This window comes from Rhyacophila brunnea, unplaced genomic scaffold (assembly GCF_057557595.1).
Source record: "Rhyacophila brunnea isolate RB1 unplaced genomic scaffold, BYU_Rbru_1.0 scaffold_15, whole genome shotgun sequence".
NCBI lineage: Eukaryota > Metazoa > Arthropoda > Insecta > Trichoptera > Rhyacophilidae > Rhyacophila > Rhyacophila brunnea.
Window position 1 is genome coordinate 9370541 of NW_028232806.1, and position 20399 is coordinate 9390939.

Here is a 20399-nt window from a genome sequence, read left to right on the forward strand (position 1 = left end):
TAAATTGTGTTTTACTTCAAATTGAGGGTACTTATACAGTGAATTATTGGCGATTTTCAATACATCTACTTTAATAATAGAGCTGTCGAGTATCGAGACATAATAATCGGAATTTAAATAATATAAATAAGATAATTATATAATTTAAAATGTTCATAGTCATGAAGTGTGAAGCCGCAGGCGACTTTTTTTACTATTAAAGATAATTTATGATGTGTGTTTATCTCACTTATCTGGTCAACCCGACACGCCAGGCCCCCCACAGCCCGGGCCCCCAGGTTAGAGCCCTGTCAACCCTCCCCAGCCATGAACTATACCACTCCGGAATTCGGGCGGACACCGAGAATTTCATAAGGGAACGGGTTTCTAAAAAAACCTGACATTGGTGTTTCGAAATTTTTGTGTTAGAAATTAAAATCTAAGAAATTTTACTAAAAAGGGTGCTGGAGAATTACAAATCATTTTTTGCCGTGTTGTTTGTCTAAGCCCAAGGTATAGTTTATTGGCTTTCGATTTCAATGTGTAAAATCATTCTGATGATTTTCATATTTTGGGGGAAGCCAAGGCCCCCTGCCCCCCCCCTGGGTGCGCTACTGCCGGTGACAAACCACTTAAGGCTATACTTCAGCTGGGGCATGGTCTAAAACGATCGCGACTATGCGTCGTGAAGATTATGCAAACGACGCGTGCAGAACAAAACATAATTTGTCATAAAAATTCTACATGCGTCCATTTAATGTTAAGTTTATTGTTCTATTAGTAGTAATAATAATATATTCATTGACATGTTTTCTTTCTCAAGTAAATGGGTAACGTTTTTTAGTAATCTTTACACGATTTAAGAATTAATTCCCCCGATGCCTTCACAAAACAAATTAACGTGTTCACAGCTCGACTATCGCTCTCCGATTAGCAGTTTTCGTCGCGCCTATAGTTGAAAATTATTTGCCGTTTCACTGAAGTTGTGCTCTTAAACCAAATTCTTGTTCATATTATTACAATAACGACCATCCAGCTGACTCAAGCGCAATATTGCAAGTTTAGTGTAATAAAGAATACAAATAAAAAAAATACAAATATATTTTTTTAAAATGATTTCATTTAAGATTCTTTCGCGTGCCTTTGGTTCACTGCCGTTGCCTTAATATATTATACAAACGCAATATTAGGTATCAAAGAGTCGTGTAGTTACTCGAGAGAATGTTTGTGACGAAATAAACGTGCGTTTTTTTAACGCAGGTTACTTTTTATCCGCAACAAAGGCTTGCGTAGAATAGAGTGACTTGCATGATCTAATTTTATATTGAAACATTCCTAAGCCATGGTCAATTATATTGGAAAGTAAAAATTGTCGTTACTACAAAGTAACTTTACGTATACTTTGAAAATGGTGATATAAATCAATATTATTATATAATTCATAATTCCTACGCGTAATGCTTCGAAAAGATCATACCAAATACGGAACAAATAAAAATAATTGTTATCCATTGTATTGAATGTGTAGAACGTCTAATCGAATTAAACCTACTCTACCATCTATGGATAGAATACTTTTAGGTAATAGATAATTTTAAACGTCTTATCATTGCAATTCTGTAATATGCATGAATGGTACAAATCATATTATTAATCAGATAAACAATTGAAACTACTATTTCATATAAGATTATTATATTTAGATAACATACAAATTATTTAATCAATTGGGCTGATTTGTGAAGCTGTATTTCTCAACTTGTACCGCTTGGATGTTTTAGCAATAATTTTTATCACGTTTTTCAGCACCTGTCCTTCAATATTATAATATCCGTTTAAGAAAATAGTTGTTTTATACGTTTCCATTTTCTTCATAGTTTCGTTATAAATTTACTGTACCGAATTTAATTAAAAAATCTTTTTTAAGACTGTTGTATATATTTCATAAAGGTTAAATTTAAAATATTGTCTCTTCTTGGTCGTTTCTTCATGGCTGATGATTGTAACTACCTTGGAATTTTGTCATCTTTTGAACGTTCAAAATTTTCCAGCCCTCTCGATCTTCTGCTTCTCTCAGGACAGAGTGAAGGTTGCCTAAAGTCAGCTCCTTCACTTGGTTGCTGACGTTGTTCCTCTGCTTTGCCTTCCCTAGAGGCTACCTAAAACCACCAGTCTATGGATGATTGAGTGGTTTGTCTTGTGCTCTGTCCAATGAATACGAAACATTTGGCGTCAACACCATATTTTGAAAGTATCAATTGCCTTCTTCTCCCTTGTTTTTAGGGTTCGTGACTCGATAACGTACAGCAATACGGAGAACACTAATGTTTGCACAAGCATCATTTTCATAACAATTGAAATTCTCTGATCCTTTGTCGTATTTGTATTTGTTTGATATAAATCGATTTTACTTTATTAATAACATTATTAACAATTTACAAGGTTTACTTCTTGTTCGTCGTTAGCTATTTCGAATGTAACACTATTATCAATACTGCATATCGATTACTTAATCTGCAAACCAGCTAACTATACTTTTGACTAAAAATGAGATTTTGATGGAATTTTGTTATAAAAGATGTTTTATATACTCACACAACAACAATTTAAAACTCCTAAACCTAAAAATAAATGCGTTATCGTTCTACACACAAAACAGTCAACTGCAGGTGCCAAATTTCCAATATCGTAAATGGAACAACTCCGCTATTTATAAAAATATTCTTTATACCTATATAGACTCGAAGCTGAAATAGTATATTAATTCATAGTGCAGCTTATTTAAAAAAAATCCATGTATATTTTTGGAATTGTTAAATTCCACTCTATAGTTAAATTATTAAGTTTTTTCTCTTTCATGAACAATTTGCCCAAATGGAGTTAGGCGGATTGCAGATTTTTTTTTTCGACCATGTCCGATCCTGATAGGATCATATGGGCCTCCACAGAGTGGAGGTTTGTAATGACAGATTTTGTTTTTTTATGAGACATGGATGTCAGCCACTTGCTCAACCTATTAGGTCCATACCCTGACACACACAAATTGAAAAACAATAAGTGTACTTGCCAGACCCAGGATTCGAACCTGGGACCCACGGCTTTATAGTCCAACGCTTATGCCGCTCGGTCACTGTGGGCGTTGCAGATTAAGCAGTCGATATTCTTATCTTATATGCTTGAAAAGATTTGTCTTGATAATGGTGTTGGTATAGTTAACTACCAACTAATAACAAATGTCTTGTTTAATTACTTACATATATATATATATATAAATTATTGAATATTTTGGGACTATTTGCTATTGGGTATAAAATGGTTTAGCCTCACTACTCCTCTCACATTTTTGAGAGTCACGTTGTGATTGAATGCGATAATTTTTTTTCCACTCGTTCGATTGTGATTGTTATAGTAAACTTAACAAAACTTACACAAACTCTACGCTAATACTCAAAAAGAGAAAACATTTTTATGCATATTAGTCCCGGCACGAACACTATTAGGAGAACTGTGATTATTTTTAATTTACTACAAAAAAATTAACACTTATTAACTATATATCTACATTTGAGCCCACATGTTTTGGTCGCTGCGGAGGATTTCAGATCACTTTGCAACTAGCATAGGTATGTAATTTATTCGATAAAGACAGCGCTCAAAATGGATCAAAGCGCATCGGAGCGCCGTTCCGGTTCGTAAAATCGATAAAATTATCGATCCGTCTCGTGGAAAAGATAATTTGACCGTCTGAGCTAGACAATTTAACACACTTATTTTTATAAAATACTCATAAAATTCGATAACTACGAGTATGTTAAGGGCGGACGTGCTCAGCGTGGGTCAAAATGGAGCTTTTATTCTATTTTCAAAGCATGACCTTGGACATTCCTTAAACGTTGTAGATAATCTATTTATATAATTTTGAAGCCTTATTATCCTTTATATATATTTAAACATTTGATGACTGCATAAAGTATTTTTATTACATACAATAGTATTCTTTTAAACCTCTCGCTCTAATGTTTTAGAATATAGTACTATTTCAGTACATAAATGTGCAGTGGTGTTAAGATTTTTTACATTCATTAATTTTTAAACGCATTTATAAAACGGTAAGATATCTTGATATTAAAGGCAAAAAATAGTCTAGCAGAAAATCTTCAATTAACTTAAAATCAATATAAACTTCTTTATAGGTATTTCAATAAAAACAACTAAACCATTTTATGGTTACTTTGTATACATCATTATCGTTATTGAGCCGTTACGGCGTCCAGCCATTACACCACGTTGCTACGTCATTATTGTGATTATTATAATTTTGTTCAGCCGATTCGTTATGCAAGTAACTATGCGGCGAAGCGCGACGTTGACTTGTTTGCTAACGTCCGAATTAACGAATTTGGCCAAATTTGAATCCGTTTAACGCCGGAAAAGAATCTTGCAGGGATTGCTTAGTAGATTTCTACTAAAAATATATGACTAGTGCAATCAATGGTGTTTTCATTTTCAAGTAGTGTGTTATATATTTTTTTTTTAGTGAATACTTCATCTTATTGTTGCATCCCCTAGCGGAGGTCTGCCACCATCAAGGCGATCTTATATTTGTCGTCTGCTACCCGGAACAGTTCGGTGGGGCTGCAGTCGTACCAATCACGGAGGTTCTTAAACCACGAAATGCGGCGCCGTCCTTTGCTACGCTTCCCATTGATCTTTCCTTGAATGACAAGAATTCTGTATTTTTGTCCTCTCATAATGTGACCGAGGTATTGAAGTTTCCTGGTTTTGATACTACGTAGAACTTCTTGGTCCTTCCCCATTCGATTGAGAACTTCAAAATTTGTCACCCGGTCAGTCCAAGGAATTTTGAGGATGCGTCTATACAGCCACATCTCGAAAGCTTCAAGTCTCCGTGACATCTCTTGGTTAAGCGTCCATACTTCCATACCATAGAAAAGAATTGAGAGCACATAACAACATACCATACGCAATCTCAGACCTAGGTTAAGATCTCGATTGCTAAGGAGGCGTCTCATTTTGAGAAAGGCGTTCCTTGCGATCTCAATTCTAGTTTTTATTTCCTGAGACTGGTCCCATTTCTCATTGACCCATGTACCTAAATATTTATAATGGGTCACACGTTCGATTGGTTCGCTGTTAAAGACAAAATTTGTGTTGGTGTCTGGTGTCGCTGTTTTTGATACTAGTAATAGTTTTGTTTTCTTGAGGTTAATTTTTAAACCAAGTGAATACAAGAACGCATAAAATATTATATGATGTCGTCTTTATTTGTCCAGTTACGAGTCTTGATTGGGAAGTTTTCGACTGTGGATCCCCCGTCCTATTCTCTAGATAAGTTTGTAGGTCTGTAGTTTGTCTATAATATACAAATATTAAGCTAAAAAAGAGTAATTTTCACGTAGGAAAAATACATAGAAACGTTGATAATGCTATAATGAGCTATATTAAAAAACGTAAAACTTGAAGGTCTTTCAGCAAAATTTAGTATCAGTACCTATATCTCTGATTGCAACAGATAAACTACTCGTATAAACAAACTAAACCCCACCTTTTTTACTTTGCGTAACGTTGTATGCTAATTTTAATACTCCTTAGGTTTTTTGAAATGGTTAAAATTATGTTAACATTTATAACCATAATAATACACTTCACTATATTAACACTTCTGAGAATATATTACAATTAATAGAAAAAATCTTTTTAATAAAAGTAAAACATCCACAGGAATCGAACATGCTCATGCAAACGTAAGAAGATATGCATAAATTATAAGTTGAACTACTTTTACTGCATATTTTGTTATTTTATCTAATACAAGTAGAAAAGAAAAAAATATATAATTTAATACAGTATGTATAAAAATTACATATACAATTTGGGACTAAAAAATTTAAGGGCCGGCATTTTAATGTTTTCAGTGTATATTATGTTATGATATAAAGCTCTTTATGAGCAGCCTGTAATAAGAATCAATACTTATTGTTGCTACTGGTAATAAACAAAATTATTTATGTATGTTTATGAGTATGAAAGTGTTCTTGAAGTTAATTTAATATTTCAAAGTGTAAAGTGTGTAACGTTTAATTCCCCTGGAATCTTTTACATGAGCCGTAATGCCGCTAACCCAGTTTTGAAGCAAGCTGTAAGGGAAACGGAAGTTTAAAGATTTATGCAGTTTATTCGACGAGGTAAATATTATTTTGACGTCAGCGCCGGGACGCCGCCCGGCGTCGAAAACACCTTCGCAATTAAGGCGCCGGAAAATTTAAGAGATGGCGCATATAACGTTCTTATACGTGTTATTATTATACACATATCACGTTTTATGTGAAGTTTTCTTCGTAATGAATGAACTTATGAAACGAACGACTTTAACTTTTCGCATATAATAGTATTCTTTACAACAATGTTAAGGAAAGTTTTATTGAATCACATGTGTAATATTGATTTTGAATGAACATCATAATATTACATTCGTAAGAAGTATTTTAATATATCTCAAAGTATATATTTTTTATTGAATACTGAATCTTCTTCTTTATGTGACATCAGTAGCGAAAGGTGGATGTATGCTGTTAAGATTCGCCATAGATTGTGCACATTAAACTTTGTTAGTCATACGTATTTTTTTTAACTACAATTTACAGATGGTGTTAGTTAGTTTTTAAAAATTAATTAAACCCTGCCTAAACTAAACCATAATAGGTTTGGTATATTTTAGGAGATACGACAAATTTGTGCAAAATGTTTCATTCATATTTATTTGTTTTCATTGGATTTAGAATACGTCATATTATTACACACCGTTCTGCCTAAAGCAAACTTTAATAGATAAAAAATATTATTCTATCTATAAAATATCCAAATTAATGTGTGATTTAATTGCATGATTACACTATTATCTGTTATGACTTAGTTTTCTCAGGGTTTAATTGAATTTTAAAAACTAACAAACACTATTTAAACATTGTAGTCTTAGTTTAATGAAAGCAAATACGCATGAGTGACAAAGTTTAGTGGGCACTATTTATGTCGGATTTTAACAGCCTACCTTCACCCTCCACTGTGTGACATGTCCTTTATCGGTCGTCGACTATAGCTTGGTCGGTAGATTCTTTGCACTCCTACCACATTTAAAAGACACTCGTACTTCGGGCCATTGTATCTATTAGCAATATTCAATATCTTAATAAAAATACTCCAACGGTTTGTCGTACCTTCTGGAGGAATATTTATTGACTTTTCAGCTTAAATCTGCTGTGTTTTTTTGATATAATATAATGTATTAACAAAACAACGAAAAAAGTCTTGACTTTGATTAAAGATGGAATTTATTAAATTTACTTGTATATTTTTTAAGCAAGAAATGCTAAATAAAAAAAACTCGACTCTGATCTCAAATGGAATCTGTTAAATTCGGCGGCAAAAAATTTAAAGTTAAACAAAAAAATAAAATGTAAAAAAAAAAAAACTGAAAAAATGGACCGTAGAGAGATATTTATCGACTATTCTCGAGATCACCAAAAAAAATCTTGAATTTGAGAATTCTCAAATTTCGAGAAACGAAAAAAGATTGTGATGTCTTACAAATTTTAGACATGCTTTACGTAAAGTATATATAATATTTGATGTCGTCTTATTTATTATACGTGTACGCATTGCGTATATTACGATAGTTATAGGTAAGTTGAAAAAGAGCTTGATTTCGGTGTTTGGTCATTCAACACCGTCCATAACGTATTGTGGCTGCTTTTTTCGATCACTGAGCTTTTTCAATATTCGGCCATAGTATGTATATTATCAAATCAGAAACATGTAAGTAGGTCGTTAGCCACAGAATAGATAATAAATATAATTCCGATAGGCTATACACCAATACAGTAAATTTTGACGCAGGGTTTTGAATGTGTGAGTGTCCTACGAAAATGTACCACGCATTATTATAGACGTACAATAGTGTGTGTAATACACCAATATTAAATGAGTGTCAATGCATAAACCGAGAGCAGTCGTCAGTATTCGATGTATAACGTATTCTTTCATAGTCGAGATCGGTTGCCTGCTTCTCCTTACCCGTTAGCTATTTCAGTTCTCATTATTTCCGAGTTTCCTGGTTTTGTACTATTCCATTTAAGTATTTTTTTGTGACCGGAGTTTCGCCTTTCAGAATCTTCACGACGCGACACTCTCCAATGGAAAATACACGCTGATGAAAGTGAAACGGCAAATAATTTTCAACAGGTCAATTAGTCAGTTTCAACAGGTGCGACGAAATTTCTCACTAGTCGCCAATCGGAGACCGACAATCGAGGTGTCCGCACGTCGATTTGTTTTGTTACGGCGTCGGATGAAAATATTCTTAAATCGTGTAAAGATGACTAAAAAAATTACGTATGTACTTAAAAAAGAAAACATGTCAATGAATATACTATTATTATTAGTAATATAACAATAAACATAACATTAAATGGACGCATGTTGGATTTTTATGACAAATTATATTTTGTTCGGCACGCGTCATTTGCACAATCCGCGCATCGCCTAGCCATGATCTTAGACCATGCCTCAACTGAAGTATAGCCTTAAGATGCCGAAAGACAAAACCCGGGTCGCAAAAAATGTCTCAAATAAATTTGAAGTTTTCATGTATTTTTTTACTAGTGTGATTATATAAGCCTTAAAACATCAACGGTTTGATTTTAACTACTTGCCATTAGAATGTTATGCGGTGCAATGTCTTCAAAGATAAATTTATTTTTACTATCATCGTTATGATATTTTATTAGGACATCCTACGTTATATTATTTTTATGTGTCTATGAGAAAAGAAAGTTCGTAGAAATAACGATTCAATTAAAATGCTTTACGAGCGTCTATGTCTATGTGTTTTACATTTCTACTTATATTACTATGATTATTATATGAGCATATAAAGTCTAGATCACAATCCAGACAGTTAAAATTTCAACAATGGAATCCCGACGGTTAAAATTTTGAAATATTAGTTAGATTAAGTTTAGTTACTAATAATTTACTCCATTAATTTACGCATAAATCTGTCATGTACTAGCTACTTTACAATAAATTGACAAGATGCGAAAACATCGCTTGATTTAGTTGATGTCAACACTATCTATATAGATAAAATTAGCACCACAACATATCATGGCGCCTAATGAGAGTAGTATAATCATCGTAATAAAACAGTAGAACTAGCAGTGAAAAAAATCGTAGAAATACCCATGGTTTTGTATATTAAAATTGTATCGAGAATCGAATCCTATATGGTGCCTTACGAATTAGACTGCAAGGGTTTAATATCTTTTATATATCTACATATAAATAAAAACAAAATATATTATATTATACGAAGAGCTGTTGTTTCTGTATAAAACAAATCTTTTTTAATCAATTTGCGGGTTACCTTTCATTTGTTATAAAATAGTAAAGCAATAAGATTGCAAACTTAAGTTAAGTAAATCAGTTTTAATAAAAAATACTACATTCATATATTTATTTCTAAGTGAGATATTGTTGGGGAATATCAATTATAATAACCACCCCATAACTTTGTACAACTGACTTCTTTGACTAGACACGTTACATTTAGGGTTGCAAAAATAATAATATATCATTTTATCTCTTCTATTCAAAATGACAGGTGATATTATGAAATCCATTCACGTTTCATAAATTATACAGTAACACTAATGATACATAGAACGGATTGCTTCGGTATTATTTTTGAGACAGACATTTTTTTTTTTAAAAATTATTGTCCTATATGACTTACTCGCCAGTCAAAATAATCAATGAAAAATGATACTTTTTATTATTAATAAATATTTTGTGGCTTAATTTTATTACTTAGTTTTTGTCGAAATTGAGTTAACATACACAATATGCTCGTATGAATCATATATTTATGCTGTAAAAATATTATACCTCTAAATATAATATTTGAGAAGATACCGTATCATTCAAATACACAATAAATGTCCATTTCTCATGCATCTCAAATTTTAAGCATTGATTTTCTCAAAACTTGCTAAGCTGGACATACAATATCTTTGGACTAATCCATCAATATTATATACCTATTTTACTTTCAAGGGTATGAAATAAGCGGTATGTCAAATGGGTCTGGATTTAAATGTGGAAAAAGCCATTCTTATGACAGTGTATGCAAGACAAAACACAAAACCAAAAATTGTCATAACGTTTAACTGTCATTGGCTAGAAGAGATGAAAAAAATTGTGTACCTATTATCAGGCTGGAGAATGGCAAATCTAATAAGAAAAAACTTGAGAGAGCGTATATTTTACAATATTTTTTTAATAAAGTAGATAATTAAAATAGAGTAATTTGCATGGCGTGGGCAAACTCTCGATCGACTATTATTTCTGTTCCCACCATGCCATATAATATCGTGACTTCATGAACTTTCTCAGAATTATGGGACCGCTTAAAATATTTGTAACACACTTTATGCCTAATTTTGGACGTTTATAACACTATTTCAATAAATCTTAATATTACAGACACTCAGAAGTAAATTCCGGCCTTATAAATGTGTCAATCTAGTGAATGTTGTTACTAGACACGTTTGTGATGAAATCAAACGCAGTTTAATCATTGTTAGTAAGTGATTCTACGGTGTATTCAAACAAATTAATTCAAAATGATTATAAAAAAAACAATGATACATCTACCCAAATCTCTTGTGAGACCAACACTGATATACGAGCTGAAACATAGCCTCTGTGTTCTACTGATTGTCAGAAACTGGTGGTGTTTTAGCTCAGGTTATTTAGAAAAACTCTAGACTCTAAAGATTATGAACTGTAAGGTGTAACAATGAGCTGGAAATCAACTGGGTCTAACCACTTGGATGTGATACGTTGATAAGATGAACAATAAATTAGTGTCAAAGCGCTTGACGTGAAAAAACTCGGAGAGTCAATAGAAACGACGGCTCCAGTGGCTGGGCAGACTAAAGGAGAATCTCCAGACTCTCAGTGTACCCAACTAGTATTCCAAGGTAAGAGAAAGGAGACAATGGAGAGCAATCATGGATCCAGCTAGGACCCACATAAGAAGAGAATATTACTTAATTATTTTTATTCGTGATGATTATCTTAGAAAAGTATTCTGATTTTAGAAAAATCGGTCTATTTCCAAGATTGGTCTTTCATGATTTTGGCTTTTGGAATATTGCTCGGCATCCGAATTGATCACGCAGAAATGTGTCGCTAGATTTCAAAATCAGCCAAGTCCATAATAAATGAATAGGAGAAAAACAGCTTTTTGTTTTCTCATATACACAGTCACAGGGTTGAAAGTTTATATTATTTCGAGTATAGAATATTTAAAATGAATAAATTCCACATTTTGATAATGCAGAAATGTAAGAAAGCAGTAGTTCTTCAGCAATTCACAAAAAGTTAAAAATACCTAAAGGACTTGGCTGATTTTGAAATCTAGCGACACAAATATTAAATAATAGCGTACGGCGAGTCAACCCTTGATATGAAAGAAAGCATTGTACGTAAAGTTTAGTACGCTATGCAAAAGCTCCAAACAGACATTAAATGAACTTTTGCTATTTCCATAAAGCTGTGGGAGTTTGTTTGCGCGAAATACGAACGTTCGTTTAAATTTCTTTTAAAAGTTGTCGCAAGGTGAAATCGAACGAAACTTTTTGGAGTGAGTTATTAAAATTTCAGCTTCTTTTTCGTTTCAGTTTTTGTCACTGACAGGTTGTTTTGTTACCTATATATTATATATGCAGGTGCATGGCTAGTTAAAAGTTTTCTGGTAATGACGTTTTATTTCTTATCATTTTTAATCTTCTTATATGCAAAAAGATTGTTTTTACAGTTTATTCTCTATTGATATAATTCATATCACAATTATTAGACTATATATATAATATATTATTAAGCTCAACAATAAAATGTATCTACAATAAAAATATTTGTTCATCTTTTAAAATTCATTATACATAATATCTTGTAATTTGTTGTATTTCATAATATCATAATATATTATATTTTAAAATGATAAGGGGCATTTTCATATATAAATATATATAACCACTTCCGATATAATGCAATGGCGTAGAATGGGCAATTCACATTTTTTTTTTAAATTTATTTAAAATTTAGTTATTAACGATATACGAGTAATATTTAAGTTTTAAGAAATGTTAAAAAGAAAATTTAAATTTATACCATACTAATTTTAAATTGTTCACCATCAAGTACACCAAATTGGATTTTAGTCTATTGCTATGTTACGTACTTACCCTATACATAACTTTTTGATTTTTTCATTAAATAAATATTAATTTAAACAAAAACCGATAAAGGTTTAGAATTATCCCTATTAGAAAAATCTTAGGTCCAGTGGGATACGAATACACGTCTTGCCGGACAAGATCCCTGACCACTAATCTACCAAGCCACCAATTTTTTGTATTTATCAATAACTACGCTATGCGAGGCTTTTCAAATTTCGTTACAAAATGGCTACCATCTTTGTAATTTAAATCTAAGTAAATAAGTAGCGCTTTTACAAAATAAGAAGCTTTCATTTTTCACGTTTTATCATTTGTATATAAGATATAAAAACATGTAATTAAATAAAGCTTTCTTACCCTCCATTTTTTTATTTCCGATAGTCTGTTCGCCATGACGCATCCAGCTGATCCAGCCCCAACGACGATGAAGTCAAACTCCTCTCCTTTCGCCTGTCTGTTAGTTCGTATCCAACTTCTCGATTCAGCAGTATTCCCCTCACTCCTTTCAAATGATCCAAAATTATCGAACGTGACACCAAAAGATTTTGCAAAATCTTCAAAACGATTTTCAGTAGCTTTAAAAATGTCCAGTTTAGTCTGTTCGAAACTGTCATCAATTGGGGTGTCAAAAAATGATGACTCAAAAGAAGCGTTTGGATATGGAGACGACAGATATGGACTGTACAAAGTTGGATATGGACTGGACTGAATAGGAGGATTGTAAAATTGAGTATTTCCAGGATAATCAATTGTATATGTGGTAGGATTATATAATGAAGTAGGTTTTGGATTTTCAGCTATAAATCCAGTTTCATATTCAGGCGTAAATTGAAAACTGTTAGGTGTAGGTCCTAGATCATATGGTTCAACTGATGGCTGTATCTGAACTCCTTGGGTGTATGATGGAGGGGTGTTGTAGTCAATAGTTGTTCTATAACTGCTTGGGTAATCTTGAGAAAAATCAGCAGTTCGTGGTTTTGAGTTTCCATCTTTGGACTGGCCAAAAAGTCTTGTGATGAGTTGCAGGAATAGCAAAGTAGCTGGCGAGCAGACTACGGAAGCGCTTTGAGCAGGACACGTCGCTCCGATGTCCGGGGGAATCCACGACGCTGATGTTGTCATATTTGAGATTTTTTATTTTGTTTTATGTTTTAACACTGGTTTTTTGAAAATATTTTGTATTTTCATGTTATTATTTTTAGCACTTAATTAAATAATGTGCTAGCTAAAGCGCTGTCGGCTCATTTTATAATAATATCTGAAATATATTAATATTGTAGTTTTAATTTAAGTACAGAAAACTTTTGAATATTTTAATAAACATTTTTTACCCCATTTTTAGGCTTAATATTTTAAACGTGTTATAATTAGATTGTTCGGTAAAGTTCTATTTTACACTTTACAATGTTTTTATTAGGTCGTATTATTATTTTTCCGGTGGTTGTTTATCCGGTACAAATCGTGCAATCGATTTTTAACTAACTCTCCGACTAACTAGACATTTTAAACTTTTAGAATATATCAAAACACGATGCCAATGCATTTTTTAAATACCTTTAGCCATCTTTAGGCAGAATTGAATTCATTTTCAGTTAATTCTGTTTTGACTATATTTTGCAAGTAGTAAAATAATCTATCGATGTCGGCTGATGCATGTGATTGAATTTGGAGCTAATTTACGATTTTAATTAGTGTTTACTAGCGGAATGAAGTGGTTTTTAATTGTAAACATGTTATGGTAAGAAATTACTCAAGAGAAACAGTACTGTATAAAGATCGACAGATCGATAGAAAGATCGAAAGATCTTTGTATGAAAAGTATTTACGTCTTTACGATGTTTGTGAAAATTTTAGTATTTTTATTGAATGTAAAAGATTAGACATTGAGATTATCATCGTAATAATGTATATACATCTACGGTGAATTGTTTATTGGAGGAACCATCTATCTTTGAAGGCGTGGGTTACAAGTTTGACTCCGAGACTAAACACAAAATATTCATATTGTTTTTTTTTTTTCAGTATGTGTTTGATCAATGTAAGGACCCAACATATTGGGTGAATGGCTAAAAACCGTTCTTCGTTAAACATATGTTAACACCGACGATGGCCGCGCGGCTTAAGCGTCGGTTTGTACCGTCGTGTGTCCCAGGTTCGAATCCTAGGTCTGACTGTATTGTTCATGTATTGTTTTTCAATTTGTGTATGTGTCAGAGTATGGACCCAATAGGTTGAGTAAGTGGCTGAAATCCATTTCTCATAAAAACAAAATCTGTCAATACAAACTTCTACTTTATGGAGGCCCGTATGATCTTATTAGGATCGGACATGTGGGTCTATTCTATACTTATCGAACACTAAATTGATAAATAGTATCAAACTTAGGGTAGGTTTGTATCAAAATATTAGCACTTATTGTAACAATTACACGAAGCTGGTTTTTATTGTTGCAATACGTGCGATATTTAAACAGCAGCAAGATAGGTGCTGTTAAAATATAGCACTTATTGCAACAATAAAAACCAACTTCGTGTAATTGTTACAATAAGTGCTAATATTTTGATACAAAACTACCCTAAGTTTGATAATATTTATCACTTTATCACTTTAGCGGTCGATAAGCATAGAATAGACCCAATGGTCGGAAAATAAAATAAAATAAAATTCAGCACTCTATCAAGGTACAGTTAATTTCTTTTTTTACACTATAATAATATAATGTTAGTATGTGTTTAAATACACGTAAAAGTGCCAATAACAACGGATATCTCATAAAACGAAATATGGCTTTGTTCTCTATTTTTAATCGAAAACGTTTAGCATATTATTATTTTTTAGTACCTAATAATAAATATTATCTGATCATTAAATGTGTATTTATAAGATACATAAATATAAAAACACAAAAAGTTTTCATAAAAAAAAATGTACAAGCTCCCAGATTTTTGACCTTTATACACCTGTTAGATAACAAAATTATTAACAAAAAAACACTTGGAAGTAAGTAATTTCGCAACTTATGTTTTTTAAATAATATTTACTATTCACCTATTTTTTAACAAACAGTATTAAACGTGTATGATATTTTTTTGATAACGCGAAGTAGTACAATTTATTTTTAATATATTGATTACGTATTAAACCTTCTATAATAAACGCAATTATTTAGAAAGTAAATAAATTCTCGTATTTAAAGTGAGTAACGATGAATTTAAGAACTTGCGGTTGATTTATATTGTAAATATTATAAATCTATCATATTAAATATTTGTTATTGCTTGTTTTTACGGAAATATTATTCAATGAAATAATATTTTACTGAAAGGTATTTCCGATTTGGTTTACTATTTAACAGTGCATGTTAATTGCATTTATTATGGAATTTATTTACTATAAATATTTTAATATGTTATTGATTTGATTATATATTATTTAATTATGATTATTTAATTATAATTGTGTTGGTTATCAAAAGTTTTTATTATTCTTTTTTGCTTAATTAATATATTTTATAGGACATTAAATAGTATTATGGAGTTTTTAATTTATAAATCGATATTTTAATTGATCACTGATTAAAAATATATTTTATGTCGTTTAATCTAGTTATTTAATTGTGTCAAAGATTTTTTATCAGTAAATTGAATTTATTTGTATGCCACCATTTTTGCTCTTAAAGGCAGAACCTCGAATATAATACTGCCATGCTAAATAAAAAGATATGTGACAAAAAACAGTGTTTAGAGATTATAATAAAATAATCCAATAATTTACATAATATTATATAAAATGTAGCTTAAAACTTAGGTTTTTATTTCACTAAAACTAAATGTGATGTATTTTTACTTAGCAAGGCAGAATATAGATGCGTGTGCCATGATTTATTTACAAAGTATTGGTTATTAGATATTCGCTCAAGCCTTATTCAGGGGTTGGAGGGAAGAAAGGTGAATGAATGAACGTTGCATATACTTATATCCTTGATTTAAATATGCATTAAATTAATTGAAAATGAGAAAATTGGCGAAAATTAGTTAACTGGCCAAATTATTGTAAATCATTAAAATTTAAAAATTAAAATAAAATATAGTTTAATTAAACAAAGTTGGTGCTTGTTAATTCTTTACTAATAAGAACTTAATAAGAGTCAATAAATTAATAGTATACATAACTTCTGATGCTTAAGTATTTTGTCATGATCGTATATTTTAAAAATAAAAACACACAAACATTATGTTTAGTTAAAAAATAAAAACAAAAAAAAAATGGCAAGAAGATGTCAATATCGGGTCTAGGACGATTCGGCGCCGGGTCAACTGGGCGCCATGCAAACGAATAAAATTCGAAAATAAATAGACGTTCGTGAATTAAAGGTACTTTTAAAAGATACATTTAATATTATTATTTATATTTAAAATAATATATTATTATTTAATACTTTAATACTAGGCGATAGTTGAAGTATGCACATGTAAATAATGATTTGATTGTGCATATTATGTTTAAGTTCCAACGAGTTCTTTTATTTTTATATACAGCCTCAGGCATGATAATTCTCAATCCGCAATAAAAAGCATTATGTAAAAGCAAAATGAATTAAAACTAGTAACTAGTAAATGGAAACTGGTTAAAATTCCTCGTCTACTTTTTGTATTAAATCGTAATGAATGTCTATTTATTTCACTCGACAGTGCGGCGCCCAATTGTCCTAGCGCCCAATTGTCCTAGCGCCCAGTTGTCCCATTACATCAATGCCCATACATTATTTATTTGTTTTAAGGCTTACACACGTGGATTCTGACTATAATTTGAATATATTTTACATCTAAAAGGCACTGGTATTTACTTCATCTTCTTTTTCAAATCCCATGATTTAAAAAAAATGAATTACTAACAATAAATACTAATATAAATTTTATCAAAGAACGCCACGTCTAGCAAAAAAGGTAGCAACCTCGATAATATTATATTTAAATATTAATGTATTTAATTTTTAAAAGTGATTTTTTTTAAAATTTATTTATAAATTATAATATTATGTATTAAAAAATACTATCACTGTTCACTGTGCACAAATATTGATAATCGACTTTCTTCACCTTTAGTCAGTATTAGACTGAATGATCCAAGTTACGAACAAGACGTTGACTGGTGGGACAGTAGCAACTAACTCGCATAGTAAACAATGCTACTCTGGCAGGTGGGATAGTAACAATAAAACTATAGGTACGCAACCGAGTGAACAATAATCGCGATTAACCTGGCGGGCATATAATTTTCCGGTTAAATACAGACAATTTTCAATATTATACAGCAGAAATTTGCAATTCGCGGATCGCGCTTTTAAAGAAATATTTGGTTACCTAGTAACTATATTATAACTTATTAGATACCTAATTAATTTAATCAAGAATACTCAAATAATACTATTTATCACATATTCTCCGTTAAATTCTAATGGATTTAAGTTTTAATTCTATCAAGTACCCTCGGTCGATCTTATTAATATTTTTTCTGTTAATTTTTAAATAATTACAAGATAAAAAGAACATTTTATATAAAACACTTTTAAATTTTCTGTTGAATCATGTAAACTTGACTTGACTAGCTTAAACGATCAAAAAAAATTGTACTTGATAGAAATAATACTGAAATGTAATTTTGACATGTCATATTGATTTCCATAGTAACGCACGTATATAATAATAATTTAGTTGCTAAGATCCCAGACCCCTAATAACCAATAATGGTGTCGAAATAACTTTTCATACAAAACAGAATTAATTGAAAATGAATTCAATTCTACTTAAACATAGCTAAAAGTATTAAAAAATGCATTGGCATCGTGTTATGATATATTCTAAAAGTTTCAAATGTCTAGCTAGTCGGGAAGTTAGTTAAAAATCAATTGCAAGATTTGTACCGGACAAAGAACCACCGGACAAATAAAAATACGAGCTAAAAAAACGTTGTAATAAAATAACAAACGCTCGATGGTGGTTATAGGGACGTGAATACCCAATTCACTTACTAATTTTGAGGACCTCACGTTAAAAAACAAAATAAAAACAATTACTTGCAACTATTATTTATTATATGCCTTTATTACAAACCAATTAACTTAGGAGTATAGTAAAAACATCAATATAATAATATTAATTGTATCATTTTCTTAGAATCACAATTTTTTTTATTGTTTGTGTACAAGTACGTGTCTGTTTGAGTATATTAGTAACAGGTTATACTTTGGGTAATATTTTATATATATTTTAGAGAAATACCGACGTATATGTTTAAGATTTTGATATAATTTAATAATTATATGTCTGGTTTGAACTGTCTCGAAGCCACCAATCGATTACGTCATCTGCATAAAAAAAAGCGTCGCTTTAATCATTCAAGTTAAATTGTGTTAGTTCTTATTTTGAAATTATTATTATACGTCATACAAGACATATTCAGTTGGAAATATTTATTTGGAGAAAAATCTGTCTTGGTTGTAATATAATAATATTGTTGAATAAGCACCCACTAGCATCACTCGCACCGTGAGTGTAAAATCAAGGCATCTGCAAATTTTTCTATTTCGAGATTAAATGCAAATCAACTGCAAAAGTCGTAAACTTGATAATGTAAAAGTAAGTAACTGAAAGAACATGCAATATAATGTAGATATAAACCAAATATTATGGTTTATTTTTATAAACTCTATTTTTCCTAACAAAACAAGACTTCAAACCCTAATATATCCAAAATATGTCTTTTGCAGATGCCTTGGTTTTACACTCACGGTGCAAATGGCTGGGATATGTGTTCCAGATGTTGCCAGAAAGTGCGGGACTTTGTATCCACACAGTCTCAAAGGTTCCGTCGCCGTGGCCGGCCCTCCATCACCATGCAGTGGTGCTACAAAAGCAACCTATCCGCTGCAGGTCTAACATGGCGGGGGGCACAAGAGTTAGCGATGGACCGAGGGAAGCGACACGGAGTTGTGCTTGCCCTATGCCCCAATACTGGAGCGTGATAGGGTGAAAGAAGAAGAAGATTGCACACTAAATTAATAATAGAATTTAAAAAAGTCTGACATATTGGAAACAAAAGTTTCTATGCCATGGACGCCATTGGTCATTGAAACAACAGGTACGTACTTCCGTAATATTATGTTGATTTTTATATTATTTAAACCATTTTAACTCTGATCTAATATTATATTATTTTGGTTATGTTTCTTTGGGGATTGGTAAATATTTCCCCATGCCCACCCACCATTCTATAATATGAAAATTCGTAACATACACAAATAAATGCAACGAACATATTGTATTTTTTTTTTTATATTGAATAGGATTTCAGAATTCTTTTGTGTTCATGAGAATTTTCACGAAACCTACTCTTACAATATTCAAAGATTTACGAAAAATTTTCGCCTCTTAGGATGTGCCACCTTGTATAACATGCCTATACCTACGACACGTTGTTTTATGCATTTATCAATGATTGTATACAGTATCTATACTATTGTTTTATTATGTCATTGATCAGTTTACTTAAAAAAATTAACAGAAAAGATATTTATTAATAATTTTACCTACACTGACATCATATAATATGAGAGATTAGTTATGATGCCACGAATACTCTAAGAAGACAGATAGGATGGAAAAGATTCTTGAATTATGCTCTACATAAAGGACGGAAGAAGTTGTGAAAGAAATCTCTGGAGACGACTATAGTTGGAATTCAGCCGTAAGTAACAGTACACGGACATAGAAGCCTAAGTGCAAGAACGTAGTGGTCGCGCGGGGGCGGCGCGGCGGCGTCTTGCGCAACTCAAACGTATAACCATGTGTAAAAATGTTTGTGTCTTTTTTTGGGCATATTACACACGGTTATACGTTTGAGTTTCGCAAGACGCCTTGCACCGCGCCCGCCAAATCACTACGGCCGAGCACTAAAGCAGTTGCAGTGTTGCCAAGTCAAAATTAAAAATAATAGTAGATATTGACAAAAAAAAACAGTAGATTTCATAAAATATCAGTAGATTTTGAAAAATGTAGTATGTTAGATGCGATTTAAGACTAATAAGAATAACAATAGCAA

At 31.5% G+C, this 20399-nt stretch overlaps 1 protein-coding gene across 1 annotated transcript in view; it reads right to left on the bottom strand.

The window, feature by feature from the left end:
* LOC147074905 (glucose dehydrogenase [FAD, quinone]-like) overlaps positions 1-13559 on the bottom strand; it is a 58450-nt gene extending 44891 nt beyond the window's left edge. Inside the window, exon 1 of the mRNA XM_085943267.1 lies at positions 12657-13559. Within this exon, the coding sequence (XP_085799393.1) occupies positions 12657-13421 (765 nt within the window). The 5' untranslated portion in view covers positions 13422-13559. The remainder of the gene's footprint in view (positions 1-12656) is intronic.
* Between the last annotated feature and the right edge of the window lie 6840 nt (positions 13560-20399).